The sequence below is a fragment of the Oncorhynchus masou genome, chromosome 22, assembly GCF_036934945.1.
Source record: "Oncorhynchus masou masou isolate Uvic2021 chromosome 22, UVic_Omas_1.1, whole genome shotgun sequence".
Taxonomy (NCBI): Eukaryota; Metazoa; Chordata; class Actinopteri; order Salmoniformes; family Salmonidae; genus Oncorhynchus; species Oncorhynchus masou.
This window is the reverse complement of record NC_088233.1, coordinates 4,118,065-4,135,462: the sequence shown is the minus strand read 5'-3', so window position 1 is coordinate 4,135,462 and position 17,398 is coordinate 4,118,065. Positions and strand designations below refer to the sequence as shown.

Below are 17,398 nucleotides of genomic sequence, written 5' to 3'. Positions count from 1 at the left end.
GTTTGGACACACCTACTCATTCAAGGATTTTTCTTTATTTTTTATATTTTCTACATTGTAGAACAATAGTGAAGACATCACAACTATGAAATAACACATATGGAATCATGTAGTAACCAAAAAGTGTTTAAAAAAATGAAAGTATATTTCAGATTCTTCAAAGTAGCCACCCTTTGCCTTAATGACAGCTTTGCACACTCTTGGAATTCTCTCAACCAGCGTCATGAGGTAGTCACCTGGAATGCATTTTAATTAACAGGTGTGCCTTCTTAAAAGTCAATTTGTGGAATTTCTTTCCTTCTTAATGCGTTTGAGCCAATCAGTTGTGACAAGGTTGGGGTGGTATACAGAAGATAGTCCTCTTTGGCAAAAGACCAAGTCCATATTATGGCAAGAGCAGCTCAAATAAGCAAAGAGAAACAACAGTCCATCATTACTATAAGACATGAAAGCCAATCAATGCAGAACATTAAGCACTTTGAAAGTTTCTTCAAGTGCAGTCGCAAAAACATCAAGCGCTATGATGAAACTGGCTCTCATGAGGACCGCCACAGGGAAGGAAGACCCAGAGTTACCTCAGCTGCAGAGGATAAGTTCATAAGAGTTACCAGACTCAGAAATTGCAGCCCAAATAAATGCTTCACAGAGTTCAAGTAATGGACACATCTCAACATCAACTGCTCAGAAGAGACTGTGTGAATCAGGCCTTCAGGCCTCGCTGCAAAAAAAACACTACTAAAGGACACCAATTATAAGAGTCTTGCTTGTGCCAAGAATCACAAGCAATGGACATTAGACAAGTGGGAATCTGTCCTTTGGGCTGGAGTCCAGATTTGAGATTTTTGGTTCCAACCGCCGTGTCTTTGTGAGACGCAGAGTAGGTGAACGGATGATCTCTGCATGTGTGGTTTCCACCATGAAGCATGGAGAAGGAGGTGTGATGGTGCTTTTCTGGTGACACTGTCTGATTTATTTAGAATTCAAAGCACACTTAACCAGCAAGGCTACAACCGCATTCTGCAGCGATATGCCATCCCATCTGGTTTGCGCTTAGTGGGACTATCATTTGTTTTTCAACAGGACAATGACCCAAAATACAACTCCAGGCAGTGTAAGGGCTATTTGACCAAGGAGAGTGATGGAGTGCTCCATCAGATGACCAGACTCTACAATCAACCAACCTCAACCCAATTGAGATGGTTTGGGATGAGTTGGACCGCAGAGTGAAGGAAAAGCAGTTAGGAAGTGGTCAGCATGTGTGGGAACTCTTTCAAGACTGTTGGTAAAGCATCCCTCATGAAGCTGGTTGAGAGAATGCCAAGAGTGTGCAAAGCTGTCATTAATGCAAAGGGTGGCTACTTTGAAGAATCTCAAATGTGGAATTTGCCAAAAGGCACCTAAAGGACTCTCAGACCATGAGATTTAAGATTCTCTGGTATGATGAAACCAAGATTGAACTCTTTGGCCTGAAAGCCAAGCGTCATGTCGGGAGGAAACCTGGCACCATCCCTACTGGGGAAGCATGGTGGTGGCAGCATTATGCTGTGGGATGTTTTTAAGTAGCAGGAACTGGGAGACTAGTCAGGATTGAGGAAAGATGAAAGGCGCAAAGTACAGAGAGATCCTTGAAGAAAACCTGGTTCAGAACTCGGGACATCAGACTGGGACTAAGGACTAAGGTTCCCCTTCCAACAGGACAACGAACCTAAGAACACAGCAAAGACAACGCAGGAGTGGCTTCGGGACAAGTCTCTGAATGTCCTTGAGGGACCCAGCCAGAGCCGGGACTTGAATCCGATCAAACATCTCTGGAGAGACCTGAAAATAGCTGTACAGTGATGCTCCCCATCCAACCTGACAGAGCTTGAGAGGATATGTAGAGAAGAATGGGAGAAACTCCCCAAATACAGTTGTGCCAAGCTTGTAGCGTCATACCGGAGAAGACTCCAGGCTGTAATCGCTGCCAAAGGTGCATCAACAAAGTACTGAGTAAAGGGTCTGAATACTAAATGAAATATTTCAGTTCTTTATTTTTTTATACATTTGCTAAAAAAAAAATGTTTTAAAATATTTGCTTTTGTCGATATTGTGTGTAGATTGATGAGGGGGGAACAACTATTTAATCCATTTTAGAATATGTCTGTAACATAGCAAAATGTGGAAAAAGTCCAGGGGTCTGAATGCTTTCCGAATGCAGTGTACTTCCATACATATTTTAAACTGGTAACCGGTTACCTTCAGACTAGTGTCGTGAGGGTCGTCATAGACCAAACCGTTCCGACACTATAGAGGTTTTCCTGAGACGACTGATTTTCGGGATGTCTCATGGTCTGACAAACGTTGCTGTAACTCGGTCACTTTCCACCTCAGATCTGGAAGGCTGACATAAGCAGCTGCTGTGGATTGAGACACAGCCCATTAAAAAAAACATCTCTCTAGCTTAAACTGATGGATTTTGATAATAATAATATATTTTCATTATTATGCTATTTAGATTCAAGCGGAGTCGCAGACATCAACTCTAGGGGGGGTTTTAATATGGAAATTCCCACATATGATGTTTGAGTTGGTTGAACTGATAGGATAGTGCTGCTGCTGTTCTGACCAGCCCCCCCCCCCCCCCCTTTACCATCTGTTGTCCAGACAAAGAACCAGCTGTCCCTGCACCCTCAGCCGCCCCAGTTCCAGCCCCTGCTCCAGCCCCAGCCAAGGAGGAGGAGACGAAGAAGGAGCAGCCAGAGGGTCAGATGGTACAAGACAATGACAATACACTTCCTATCAATACATACAGTACATCACTAGGGGGACTCAAGGTAACATCTCCCTCTCTCTCTCCTTCTCTCTCTCCCTCCACCTCTTTTCTCCTCTCTCTCGTTCTTCATCTCCTTCCCTCTCTCCATCAATCTCTCCCCCCCTGACCACTCCCTCCAACCCCCTCTCTCCCCCTCGCTCTCTCCCTCCCTCTCCCTCCTCCCCCCTCCCCTTTCCTTCCTTATAGGAGGACAAATCGGCAGCAGTTGGTTCGTCTTGTAGTGAGGATGATGATGATGATGATGATGATGATGATGACAGTGATGAAGATAGTTCTGATGAGGAAAGTTCTGATGAGGAAAGTTCTGATGAAGATGACGATGAGGAAGATGAGGAAGATGATGACCTTGATGACAAGCCTCTGTCTTTGGTGTGGCCGGACACCAGATGTAAACAGGCCACCTATCTGTTCCTCCTGCCTATAGTCTTCCCTCTGTGGCTCACCGTGCCCGACGTCCGTAACCCGGTAAGGCCCACACACACGCACACACACACACACACACACACTCACATACTCGCAAACACACACATACTCTCAAACACACACATACTCTCAAACACACACACATACTCTCAAACACACACATACCCTCAAACACACACATACTCTCAAACACACACATACTCTCAAACACACACATACTCTCAAACACACACATACTCTCAAACACACACATACTCTCAAACACACACATACTCTCAAACACACACATACTCTCAAACACACACATACCCTCAAACACACACATACTCTCAAACACACACATACTCTCAAACACACACATACTCTCAAACACACACATACTCTCAAACACACACATACCCTCAAACACACACATACCCTCAAACACACACATACCCTCAAACACACACATACCCTCAAACACACACATACCCTCAAACACACACATACCCTCAAACACACACATACCCTCAAACACACACATACCCTCAAACACACACATACTCTCAAACACACACATACTCTCAAACACACACACTCTCAAACACACACATACCCTCAAACACACACATACTCTCAAACACACACATACCCTCAAACACACACATACTCTCAAACACACACATACCCTCAAACACACACATACCCTCAAACACACACATACTCTCAAACACACACATACTCTCAAACACACATACCCTCAAACACACACATACCCTCAAACACACACATACTCTCAAACACACACATACTCTCAAACACACATACCCTCAAACACACACACACTCTCAAACACACACATACTCTCAAACACACATACCCTCAAACACACACATACCCTCAAACACACACATACTCTCAAACACACACATACTCTCAAACACACACATACTCTCAAACACACACATACTCTCAAACACACACATACTCTCAAACACACACATACCCTCAAACACACACATACTCTCAAACACACACATACCCTCAAACACACACATACTCTCAAACACACACATACCCTCAAACACACACATACCCTCAAACACACACATACCCTCAAACACACACATACCCTCAAACACACACATACTCTCAAACACACATACCCTCAAACACACACATACCCTCAAACACACACATACCCAGTAAAAGAAAATACCACTGTAAGACAGCACCTTATGTAGTTTGGAAAAACATGAAAGTTGACCATGGACAGCAAAGTTGAAGTCAACTGAAGTTCTATTGGAACCAGTGGAACTGAAGAAACTGATGGAACTGATAGTTCTATGGAACTGATAGGACTGATGGAACCAGTGGAACCAGTGGAACTGAGAACTGATAGAACTAGTGGAAATTATACAACTGGTGGAACTGACGGAACTAGTGGAACCGACAGTACTGATGGAACTAAATAGAACTGATTGAACCAGTGAAACCGATGGAACTTAGAACTGGTGGACCAAAGAACTGTTGGAACTAATAGAACTGATGGAACTGGTGGAACTAGTGGACCTGATAGAACTGAAAGAACTAGTGGAACTGATGGGAGAGATGGGACTGATGGAACTAGTGGAACTGATGGAACTAGTGGAACTCGTGGAACTTATGGAACTAGTGGAACTGATAGAACTAGTGGAACTGATAGAACTAGTGGAACTGATAGAACTGAAAGAACTAGTGGAACTGATGGGACAGATGGGACTGATGGAACTAGTGGAACTGATGGAACAAGTGGAACTGATAGAACTGAAAGAACTAGTGGAACTGATGGGACAGATGGGACTGATGGAACTAGTGGAACTGATGGAACTAGTGGAACTTATGGAACTAGTGGAACTGATAGAACTAGTGGAACTGATAGAACTAGTGGAACTGATGGGACTGATGGAACTAGTGGAACTGATGGAACTAGTGGAACTCGTGGAACTTATGGAACTAGTGGAACTGATAAGACTAGTGGAACTGAAAGAACTGATAGAACAAGTGGAACTGATGGAACCAGTGGAACTGATGGAACTAGTGGAACTGATAGAACTCGTGGAACTGATGGAACTGATGGAACTAGTGGACCTGATAGAACCAGTGGAACTGATAGAACTAGTGGAACTGATAGAGCTAGTGGAACTGATATAACTGGAAGAACTGATGGAACAGGTGGAACTGATGGAACAGGTGGACCTGAGAACTGATAGAACTAGTGGAACTGATAGAACTAGTGGAACTGATGGAACAGGTGGAACTGATGGAACAGGTGGACCTGAGAACTGATAGAACTAGTGGAACTGATAGAGCTAGTGGAACTGATAGAGCTAGTGGAACTGATATAACTAGTGGAACTGATAGAACTAGTGGAACTGATGGAACAGGTGGACCTGAGAACTGATAGAACTAGTGGAACTGATAGAACTAGTGGACCTGATAGAACTAGTGGAACTGATAGAGCGAGTGGACCTGATAGAGCTAGTGGACCTGATAGAACTAGTGGACCTGATAGAACCAGTGGACCTGATAGAACCAGTGGACCTGATAGAACTAGTGGAACTGATAGAGCTAGTGGACCTGATAGAACTGATGGAACTGATATAACTAGTGGAACAGGTGGACCTGAGAACTGATAGAACCAGTGGAACTGATAGAACTAGTGGAACTGATAGAACTAGTGGAACTAGTGGAACTGATGGAACTAGTGGACCTGATAGAACCAGTGGAACTGATAGAACTGATGGAACTGACAGAGCTAGTGGAACTGATAGGGCTAGTGGAACTGATAGGGCTAGTGGAACTGATTGAGCTAGTGGAACTGAGAACTCATAGAACTAGTGGAACTCATAGAACTAGTGGAACTGATTGAGCTAGTGGAACTGAGAACTCATAGAACTAGTGGAACTCATAGAACTAGTGGAACTGATAGGGCTAGTGGAACTGATAGGGCTAGTGGAACTGATAGAGCTAGTGGAACTGATAGAACTAGTGGAACTGATTGAGCTAGTGGAACTGATTGAGCTAGTGGAACTGAGAACTCATAGAACTAGTGGAACTCATAGAACTAGTGGAACTGATAGAGCTAGTGGAACTGATAGAGCTAGTGGAACTGAGAACTCATAGAACTATTGGAACTCATAGAACTAGTGGAACTGATAGAGCTAGTGGACCTGCTAGAGCCAGTGGAACTGATATAACTAGTGGAACTGATGGAACTCGTGGAACTGATGGAACTCGTGGACCTGAGAACTGATAGAACTAGTGGAACTGATTGAGCTAGTGGAACTGATAGAACTAGTGGAACTGATAGAACGAGTGGACCTGATAGAACCAGTGGACCTGATAGAACCAGTGGACCTGATAGAACCAGTGGACCTGATAGAACCAGTGGACCTGATAGAACTGGCGGAACAGGTGGACCTGAGAACTGATAGAACTAGTGGAACTGATGGAACTAGTGGAACTGATAGAACTAGTGGAACTGATAGAACTAGTGGAACTAGTGGAACTGATGGAACTAGTGGACCTGATGGAACTAGTGGAACTGATAGAACTAGTGGAACTAGTGGAACTGATAGAACTAGTGGAACTGATAGAACTAGTGGAACTAGTGGAACTGATAGAACGAGTGGAACTGATAGAACTAGTGGAACTGATAGAACTAGTGGACCTGATAGAACCAGTGGACCTGATAGAACTGATGGAACTGATATAACTAGTGGAACTGATGGAACTCGTGGAACTGATAGAACTAGTGGACCTGAGAACTGATAGAACTAGTGGAACTGATAGAACTCGTGGAACTGATAGAACTAGTGGAACTAATGGACCTGATAGAGCTAGTGGACCTGATAGAACTAGTGGACCTGATAGAACTAGTGGACCTGATAGAGCTAGTGGACCTGATAGAGCTAGTGGACCTGCTAGAACTAGTGGAACTGATAGAACTAGTGGAACTGATAGAGCTAGTGGACCTGCTAGAGCCAGTGGAACTGATATAACTAGTGGAACTGATGGAACTCGTGGACCTGCTAGAGCTAGTGGACCTGATAGAGCTAGTGGAACTGATAGAACTAGTGGAACTGATAGAGCTAGTGGACCTGCTAGAGCCAGTGGAACTGATATAACGAGTGTCACTGATAGAACTAGTGGACCTGATAGAGCTGATATAACTAGTGGACCTGAGAACTGATAGAACTAGTGGAACTGATAGAACTAGTGGAACTGATAGAACTAGTGGACCTGATAGAACCAGTGGACCTGATAGAACTGATGGAACTGATATAACTAGAGGAACTGATATAACTAGTGGAACTGATATAACTAGTGGAACTGATAGAACTAGTGGAACTAATGGACCTGATAGAGCTAGTGGACCTGATAGAGCTAGTGGACCTGATAGAACTAGTGGACCTGATAGAGCTAGTGGACCTGATAGAACTAGTGGACCTGATAGAGCTAGTGGACCTGATAGAGCTAGTGGACCTGATAGAACTAGTGGACCTGATAGAGCTAGTGGACCTGATAGAGCTAGTGGACCTGATAGAACTAGTGGACCTGATAGAACTAGTGGAACTGATAGAACTAGTGGACCTGATAGAACTAGTGGACCTGATAGAGCCAGTGGACCTGATAGAGCTAGTGGACCTGATAGAACTAGTGGACCTGATAGAACTAGTGGACCTGATAGAACTAGTGGACCTGATAGAGCTAATGGACCTGATAGAACTAGTGGACCTGATAGAGCTAGTGGACCTGATAGAACTAGTGTACCTGATAGAGCTAGTGGACCTGATAGAGCCAGTGGACCTGATAGAGCTAGTGGACCTGATAGAACTAGTGGACCTGATAGAACTAGTGGACCTGATAGAACTAGTGGACCTGATAGAGCTAATGGACCTGATATAACTAGTGGACCTGCTAGAGCTAGTGGACCTGATAGAACTAGTGGACCTGATAGAGCTAGTGGACCTGATAGAACTAGTGGACCTGATAGAGCTAGTGGACCTGATAGAGCTAGTGGAACTGATAGAACTAGTGGACCTGATAGAACTGATGGAACTGATAGAACTAGTGGAACTGATAGAACTAGTGGAACTAATGGTCCTGATAGAGCTAGTGGACCTGATAGAGCTAGTGGACCTGATAGAACTAGTGGACCTGATAGAGCTAGTGGACCTGATAGAACTAGTGGACCTGATAGAGATAGTGGACCTGATAGAGCTAGTGGACCTGATAGAACTAGTGGACCTGATAGAGCTAGTGGACCTGATAGAACTAGTGGACCTGATAGAGCTAGTGGACCTGATAGAGCTAGTGGACCTGATAGAACTAGTGGACCTGATAGAACTAGTGGACCTGATAGAGCTAGTGGAACTGATATAGCTAGTGGACCTGATAGAACTAGTGGACCTGATAGAGCTAGTGGACCTGATAGAACTAGTGGACCTGATAGAACTAGTGGACCTGATAGAACTAGTGGACCTGATAGAGCTAGTGGACCTGATAGAACTAGTGGACCTGATAGAGCTAGTGGACCTGATAGAACTAGTGGACCTGATAGAGCTAGTGGACCTGATAGAGCTAGTGGAACTGATAGAACTAGTGGACCTGATAGAACTGATATAACTAGTTGACCTGAGAACTGATAGAACTAGTGGAACTGATAGAGCGAGTGGACCTGATAGAACTGATAGAACTGATATAACTAGTGGACCTGATAGAACCAGTGGAACTGATAGAACTGATGGAACTAGTGGAATAGAACTGATTGAGCTAGTGGAACTGATTGAGCTAGTGGAACTGAGAACTCATAGAACTAGTGGAACTCATAGAACTAGTGGAACTGATAGAGCTAGTGGAACTGATAGAGCTAGTGGAACTGATAGAGCTAGTGGAACTGAGAACTCATAGAACTAGTGGAACTCATAGAACTAGTGGAACTGATAGAGCTAGTGGAACTGATAGAACTAGTGGAACTGATAGAGCTAGTGGAACTGATAGAGCTAGTGGAACTGATAGAGCTAGTGGAACTGAGAACTCATAGAACTAGTGGAACTCATAGAACTAGTGGAACTGAGAGCTAGTGGAACTGATAGAATTAGTGGAACTGATGGAACTAGTAGAACTAGTGGAACTGATGGAACTAGTGGACATGATAGAACCAGTGGAACTGATAGAACTGATGGAACTGACAGAGCTAGTGGAACTGACAGGGCTAGTGGAACTGATAGAGCTAGTGGACCTGATAGAACTAGTGGAACTGATTGAGCTAGTGGAACTGAGAACTCATAGAACTAGTGGAACTCATAGAACTAGTGGAACTGATAGAACCAGTGGACCTGATAGAACTGATGGAACTGATATAACTAGTGGAACTGATGGAACTCGTGGACCTGAGAACTGATAGAACTAGTGGAACTGATAGAACTAGTGGAACTGATAGAACTAGTGGAACTGATAGAACTGATGGAACTGATAGAGCTAGTGGAACTGACAGGGCTAGTGGAACTGACAGGGCTAGTGGAACTGATAGAGCTAGTGGAACTGATAGAGCTAGTGGAACTGAGAACTCATAGAACTAGTGGAACTGATAGAGCTAGTGGAACTGATAGAGCTAGTGGAACTGATAGAACTGATAGAGCTAGTGGAACTGATTGAGCTAGTGGAACTGATTGAGCTAGTGGAACTGATAGAGCTAGTGGAACTGATAGAGCTAGTGGACCTGATAGAACTAGTGGACCTGATAGAACTAGTGGACCTGATAGAGCTAGTGGACCTGATAGAACTAGTGGACCTGATAGAGCTAGTGGACCTGATAGAGCTAGTGGACCTGATAGAACTAGTGGACCTGATAGAACTAGTGGAACTGATAGAGCTAGTGGACCTGATAGAACTAGTGGACCTGATAGAGCCAGTGGACCTGATAGAGCTAGTGGACCTGATAGAACTAGTGGACCTGATAGAACTAGTGGACCTGATAGAACTAGTGGACCTGATAGAACTAGTGGACCTGATAGAACTAGTGGACCTGATAGAGCTAGTGGACCTGATAGAACTAGTGTACCTGATAGAGCTAGTGGACCTGATAGAACTAGCCAGTGGACCTGATAGAGCTAGTGGACCTGATAGAACTAGTGGACCTGATAGAACTAGTGGACCTGATAGAACTAGTGGACCTGATAGAGCTAATGGACCTGATATAACTAGTGGACCTGCTAGAGCTAGTGGACCTGATAGAACTAGTGGACCTGATAGAGCTAGTGGACCTGATAGAACTAGTGGACCTGATAGAGCTAGTGGACCTGATAGAGCTAGTGGAACTGATAGAACTAGTGGACCTGATAGAACTGATGGAACTGATAGAACTAGTGGAACTGATAGAACTAGTGGAACTAATGGTCCTGATAGAGTGGACTAGTGGACCTGATAGAACTAGTGGACCTGATAGAACTAGTGGACCTGATAGAACTAGTGGACCTGATAGAACCAGTGGACCTGATAGAGCTAGTGGACCTGATAGAGCTAGTGGACCTGATAGAACTAGTGGACCTGATAGAACTGATATAACTAGTGGACCTGATAGAACTAGTGGACCTGATAGAACTAGTGGACCTGATAGAACTAGTGGACCTGATAGAGCTAGTGGACCTGATAGAGCTAGTGGACCTGATAGAACTAGTGGACCTGATAGAACTAGTGGACCTGATAGAGCTAGTGGAACTGACCTATAGCTAGTGGACCTGATAGAACTAGTGGACCTGATAGAGCTAGTGGACCTGATAGAACTAGTGGACCTGATAGAACTAGTGGACCTGATAGAACTAGTGGACCTGATAGAGCTAGTGGACCTGATAGAACTAGTGGACCTGATAGAGCTAGTGGACCTGATAGAACTAGTGGACCTGATAGAACTGATATAACTAGTTGACCTGAGAACTGATAGAACTAGTGGAACTGATAGAGCTAGTGGACCTGATAGAACTGATAGAACTGATATAACTAGTGGACCTGATAGAACCAGTGGAACTGATAGAACTGATGGAACTGATTGAGCTAGTGGAACTGATTGAGCTAGTGGAACTGAGAACTCATAGAACTAGTGGAACTCATAGAACTAGTGGAACTGATAGAGCTAGTGGAACTGATAGAGCTAGTGGAACTGATAGAGCTAGTGGAACTGATAGAGCTAGTGGAACTGAGAACTCATAGAACTAGTGGAACTCATAGAACTAGTGGAACTGAGAGCTAGTGGAACTGATAGAATTAGTGGAACTGATGGAACTAGTAGAACTAGTGGAACTGATGGAACTAGTGGACATGATAGAACCAGTGGAACTGATAGAACTGATGGAACTGACAGAGCTAGTGGAACTGACAGGGCTAGTGGAACTGATAGAGCTAGTGGACCTGATAGAACTAGTGGAACTGATTGAGCTAGTGGAACTGAGAACTCATAGAACTAGTGGAACTCATAGAACTAGTGGAACTGATAGAACCAGTGGACCTGATAGAACTGATGGAACTGATATAACTAGTGGAACTGATGGAACTCGTGGACCTGAGAACTGATAGAACTAGTGGAACTGATAGAACTAGTGGAACTGATAGAACTAGTGGAACTGATAGAACTGATGGAACTGATAGAGCTAGTGGAACTGACAGGGCTAGTGGAACTGACAGGGCTAGTGGAACTGATAGAGCTAGTGGAACTGATAGAGCTAGTGGAACTGAGAACTCATAGAACTAGTGGAACTGATAGAGCTAGTGGAACTGATAGAGCTAGTGGAACTGATAGAACTGATAGAGCTAGTGGAACTGATTGAGCTAGTGGAACTGATAGAGCTAGTGGAACTGATAGAGCTAGTGGACCTGATAGAGCTAGTGGACCTGATAGAACTAGTGGACCTGATAGAACTAGTGGACCTGATAGAACTAGTGGACCTGATAGAGCTAATGGACCTGATAGAACTAGTGGACCTGATAGAGCTAGTGGACCTGATAGAACTAGTGTACCTGATAGAGCTAGTGGACCTGATAGAGCCAGTGGACCTGATAGAGCTAGTGGACCTGATAGAACTAGTGGACCTGATAGAACTAGTGGACCTGATAGAACTAGTGGACCTGATAGAGCTAATGGACCTGATATAACTAGTGGACCTGCTAGAGCTAGTGGACCTGATAGAACTAGTGGACCTGATAGAGCTAGTGGACCTGATAGAACTAGTGGACCTGATAGAGCTAGTGGACCTGATAGAGCTAGTGGAACTGATAGAACTAGTGGACCTGATAGAACTGATGGAACTGATAGAACTAGTGGAACTGATAGAACTAGTGGAACTAATGGACCTGATAGAGCTAGTGGACCTGATAGAGCTAGTGGACCTGATAGAGCTAGTGGACCTGATAGAGCTAGTGGACCTGATAGAACTAGTGGACCTGATAGAACTAGTGGACCTGATAGAACTAGTGGACCTGATAGAACTGGTGGACCTGATAGAGCTAGTGGACCTGATAGAGCTAGTGGAACTGATAGAACTAGTGGACCTGATAGAACTGATATAACTAGTTGACCTGAGAACTGATAGAACTAGTGGAACTGATAGAGCTAGTGGACCTGATAGAACTAGTGGACCTGATAGAGCTAGTGGACCTGATAGAACTAGTGGACCTGATAGAGCTAGTGGACCTGATAGAGCTAGTGGACCTGATAGAGCTAGTGGAACTGCTAGAGCCAGTGGAACTGATAGAACTGATATAACTAGTTGACCTGAGAACTGATAGAACTAGTGGAACTGATAGAGCTAGTGGACCTGATAGAACTAGTGGACCTGATAGAGCTAGTGGACCTGATAGAGCTAGTGGAACTGATAGAACTAGTGGACCTGATAGAACTGATATAACTAGTTGACCTGAGAACTGATAGAACTAGTGGAACTGATATAACTAGTGGACCTGATAGAACCAGTGGAACTGATAGAACTGATGGAACTGATTGAGCTAGTGGAACTGATTGAGCTAGTGGAACTGAGAACTCATAGAACTAGTGGAACTCATAGAACTAGTGGAACTGATAGAGCTAGTGGAACTGATAGAGCTAGTGGAACTGATAGAGCTAGTGGAACTGAGAACTCATAGAACTAGTGGAACTCATAGAACTAGTGGAACTGATAGAGCTAGTGGAACTGATAGAGCTAGTGGAACTGATAGAGCTAGTGGAACTGATAGAGCTAGTGGAACTGAGAACTCATAGAACTAGTGGAACTCATAGAACTAGTGGAACTGATAGAACTAGTGGAACTGATAGAACGAGTGGAACTGATAGAATTAGTTGAACTGATGGAACTAGTGGAACTAGTGGAACTGATGGAACTAGTGGACATGATAGAACCAGTGGAACTGATAGAACTGATGGAACTGACAGAGCTAGTGGAACTGACAGGGCTAGTGGAACTGATGGAACTCGTGGACCTGAGAACTGATAGAACTAGTGGAACTGATAGAACTAGTGGAACTGATAGAACTGATGGAACTGATAGAGCTAGTGGAACTGACAGGGCTAGTGGAACTGACAGGGCTAGTGGAACTGACAGGGCTAGTGGAACTGATAGAGCTAGTGGAACTGATAGAGCTAGTGGAACTGAGAACTCATAGAACTAGTGGAACTGATAGAGCTAGTGGAACTAATAGAGCTAGTGGAACTGATAGAACTGATAGAGCTAGTGGAACTGATTGAGCTAGTGGAACTGATAGAGCTAGTGGAACTGAGAACTCATAGAACTAGTGGAACTGATAGAGCTAGTGGAACTGATAGAGCTAGTGGAACTGACAGAACTGATAGAGCTAGTGGAACTGAGAACTGATAGAACGAGTGGAACTGATAGAACGAGTGGACCTGATAGAACCAGTGGACCTGATAGAACCAGTGGACCTGATAGAACCAGTGGACCTGATAAAACTGATGGAACTGATAGAACTAGTGGACCTGATAGAACTAGTGGACCTGATAGAACTAGTGGAACTGATAGAACTGGTGGAACTGATAGAACTGGTGGACCTGATAGAACTAGTGGACCTGATAGAACTGTGGAACTGGAACTGATAGAACTAGTGGACCTGATAGAACTAGTGGAACTGATAGAACTAGTGGACCTGATAGAACTAGTGGAACTGATAGAACTAGTGGAACTAGTGGACCTGATAGAACTAGTGGAACTGATAGAACTAGGACCTGATGGACCTGATAGAACTAGTGGAACTGATAGAACTAGTGGACCTGATAGAACTAGTGGAACTGATAGAACTAGTGGACCTGATAGAACTAGTGGACCTGATAGAACTAGTGGACCTGATAGAACTATGGACTGAACTAGTGGACCTGATAGAACTAGTGGACCTGATAGAACTAGTGGAACTGATAGAACTAGTGGAACTGATAGAACTAGTGGAACTGATAGAACTAGTGGACCTGATAGAACTAGTGGACCTGATAGAACTAGTGGACCTGATAGAACTGGATGATAAACTAGTGGACCTGATAGAACTGTGGACCTGATAGAACTAGTGGACCTGATAGAGCTAGTGGACCTGATAGAACTAGTGGACCTGATAGAACTAGTGGACCTGATAGAACTAGTGGACCTGATAGAACTAGTGGAACTGATAGAACTAGTGGACCTGATAGAACTAGTGGACCTGATAGAACTAGTGGACCTGATAGAGCTAGTGGACCTGATAGAACTAGTGGACCTGATAGAACTAGTGGAACTGATAGAACTAGTGGAACTGATAGAACTAGTGGACCTGATAGAACTAGTGGACCTGATAGAACTAGTGGACCTGATAGAACTAGTGGAACTGATAGAACTAGTGGAACTGATAGAGCTAGTGGAACTGATAGAGCTAGTGGAACTAATGGACCTGATAGAACTAGTGGACCTGATAGAACTAGTGGACCTGATAGAACTAGTGGAACTGATAGAACTAGTGGACCTGATAGAACTAGTGGACCTGATAGAACTAGTGGACCTGATAGAACTAGTGGACCTGATAGAACTGATAGAACTAGTGGACCTGATAGAACTAGTGGACCTGATAGAACTAGTGGACCTGATAGAGCTAGTGGACCTGATAGAACTGATAGAACTAGTGGACCTGATAGAACTAGTGGACCTGATAGAACTAGTGGACCTGATAGAACTGATAGAACTAGTGGACCTGATAGAACTAGTGGACCTGATAGAACTAGTGGACCTGATAGAGCTAGTGGACCTGATAGAGCTAGTGGACCTGATAGAACTAGTGGACCTGATAGAGCTAGTGGACCTGATAGAACTAGTGGAACTGATAGAACTAGTGGACCTGATAGAACTAGTGGACCTGATAGAACTAGTGGACCTGACTAGTGGACCTGATAGAGCTAGTGGACCTGATAGAACTAGTGGACCTGATAGAACTAGTGGACCTGATAGAACTAGTGGACCTGATAGAGCTAGTGGACCTGATAGAACTAGTGGACCTGATAGAACTAGTGGACCTGATAGAACTGATAGAACTAGTGGACCTGATAGAACTAGTGGACCTGATAGAACTAGTGGACCTGATAGAGCTAGTGGACCTGATAGAACTGATAGAACTAGTGGACCTGATAGAACTAGTGGACCTGATAGAACTAGTGGACCTGATAGAACTGATAGAACTAGTGGACCTGATAGAACTAGTGGACCTGATAGAACTAGTGGACCTGATAGAACTAGTGGACCTGATAGAGCTAGTGGACCTGATAGAGCTAGTGGACCTGATAGAACTAGTGGACCTGATAGAACTAGTGGAACTGATAGAGCTAGTGGAACTGATAGAGCTAGTGGAACTAATGGACCTGATAGAGCTAGTGGACCTGATAGAACTAGTGGACCTGATAGAACTAGTGGACCTGATAGAACTAGTGGACCTGATAGAGCTAGTGGAACTTATAGAGCTAGTGGAACTAATGGACCTGATAGAACTAGTGGACCTGATAGAGCTAGTGGACCTGATAGAGCTAGTGGACCTGATAGAGCTAGTGGACCTGATAGAGCTAGTGGACCTGATAGAACTAGTGGACCTGATAGAACTAGTGGACCTGATAGAACTAGTGGACCTGATAGAACTAGTGGACCTGATAGAACTAGTGGAACTGATAGAACTAGTGGAACTGATGGAACTAGTGGACCTGAGAACTGATAGAGCTAGTGGAACTGATAGAACTGATATAACTAGTGGACCTGATAGAACTAGTGGACCTGATAGAACTAGTGGACCTGATAGAACTAGTGGACCTGATAGAGCTAGTGGACCTGATAGAGCTAGTGGACCTGATAGAGCTAGTGGACCTGATAGAACTAGTGGACCTGATAGAACTAGTGGACCTGATAGAACCAGTGGACCTGATAGAGCTAGTGGACCTGATAGAGCTAGTGGACCTGATAGAACTAGTGGACCTGATAGAACTGATATAACTAGTGGACCTGATAGAACTAGTGGAACTGATATAACTAGTGGAACTGATAGAACTAGTGGACCTGAGAACTGATAGAACTAGTGGAACTGATAGAACTAGTGGAACTGATAGAACTAGTGGACCTGATAGAACTAGTGGACCTGATAGAACTAGTGGACCTGATAGAACTAGTGGACCTGATAGAACTAGTGGACCTGATAGAACTAGTGGACCTGATAGAACTAGTGGACCTGATAGAACTGGAACTGATATAACTAGTGAAACTGATGGAACTAGTGGACCTGAGAACTAGAGAACTAGTGGAACTGATAGAACTGGTGGAACTGATAGAACTAGTGGAACTGATAGAACTAGTGGAACTGATAGAACTGATATAACTAGTGGACCTGAGAACTGATAGAGCTAGTGGAACTGATAGAACTAGTGGAACTGATAGAACTAGTGGACCTGATAGAACTAGTGGACCTGATAGAACTAGTGGACCTGATAGAACTAGTGGACCTGATAGAACTAGTGGACCTGATAGAGCTAGTGGACCTGATAGAACTAGTGGACCTGATAGAGCTAGTGGACCTGATAGAGCTAGTGGACCTGATAGAGCTAGTGGACCTGATAGAGCTAGTGGACCTGATAGAGCTAGTGGA

General features: G+C 44.2%; 1 protein-coding gene across 1 annotated transcript in view; it reads left to right on the top strand.

The window, feature by feature from the left end:
* LOC135509773 (sodium/potassium/calcium exchanger 1-like) overlaps positions 1-17,398 on the top strand; it is a 70,765-nt gene that overhangs the window by 42,169 nt on the left and 11,198 nt on the right. Inside the window, exons 7-8 of the mRNA XM_064930674.1 lie at positions 2,644-2,750; positions 2,999-3,277. Of these exons, the coding sequence (XP_064786746.1) occupies positions 2,644-2,750; positions 2,999-3,277 (386 nt within the window). The remainder of the gene's footprint in view (positions 1-2,643; positions 2,751-2,998; positions 3,278-17,398) is intronic.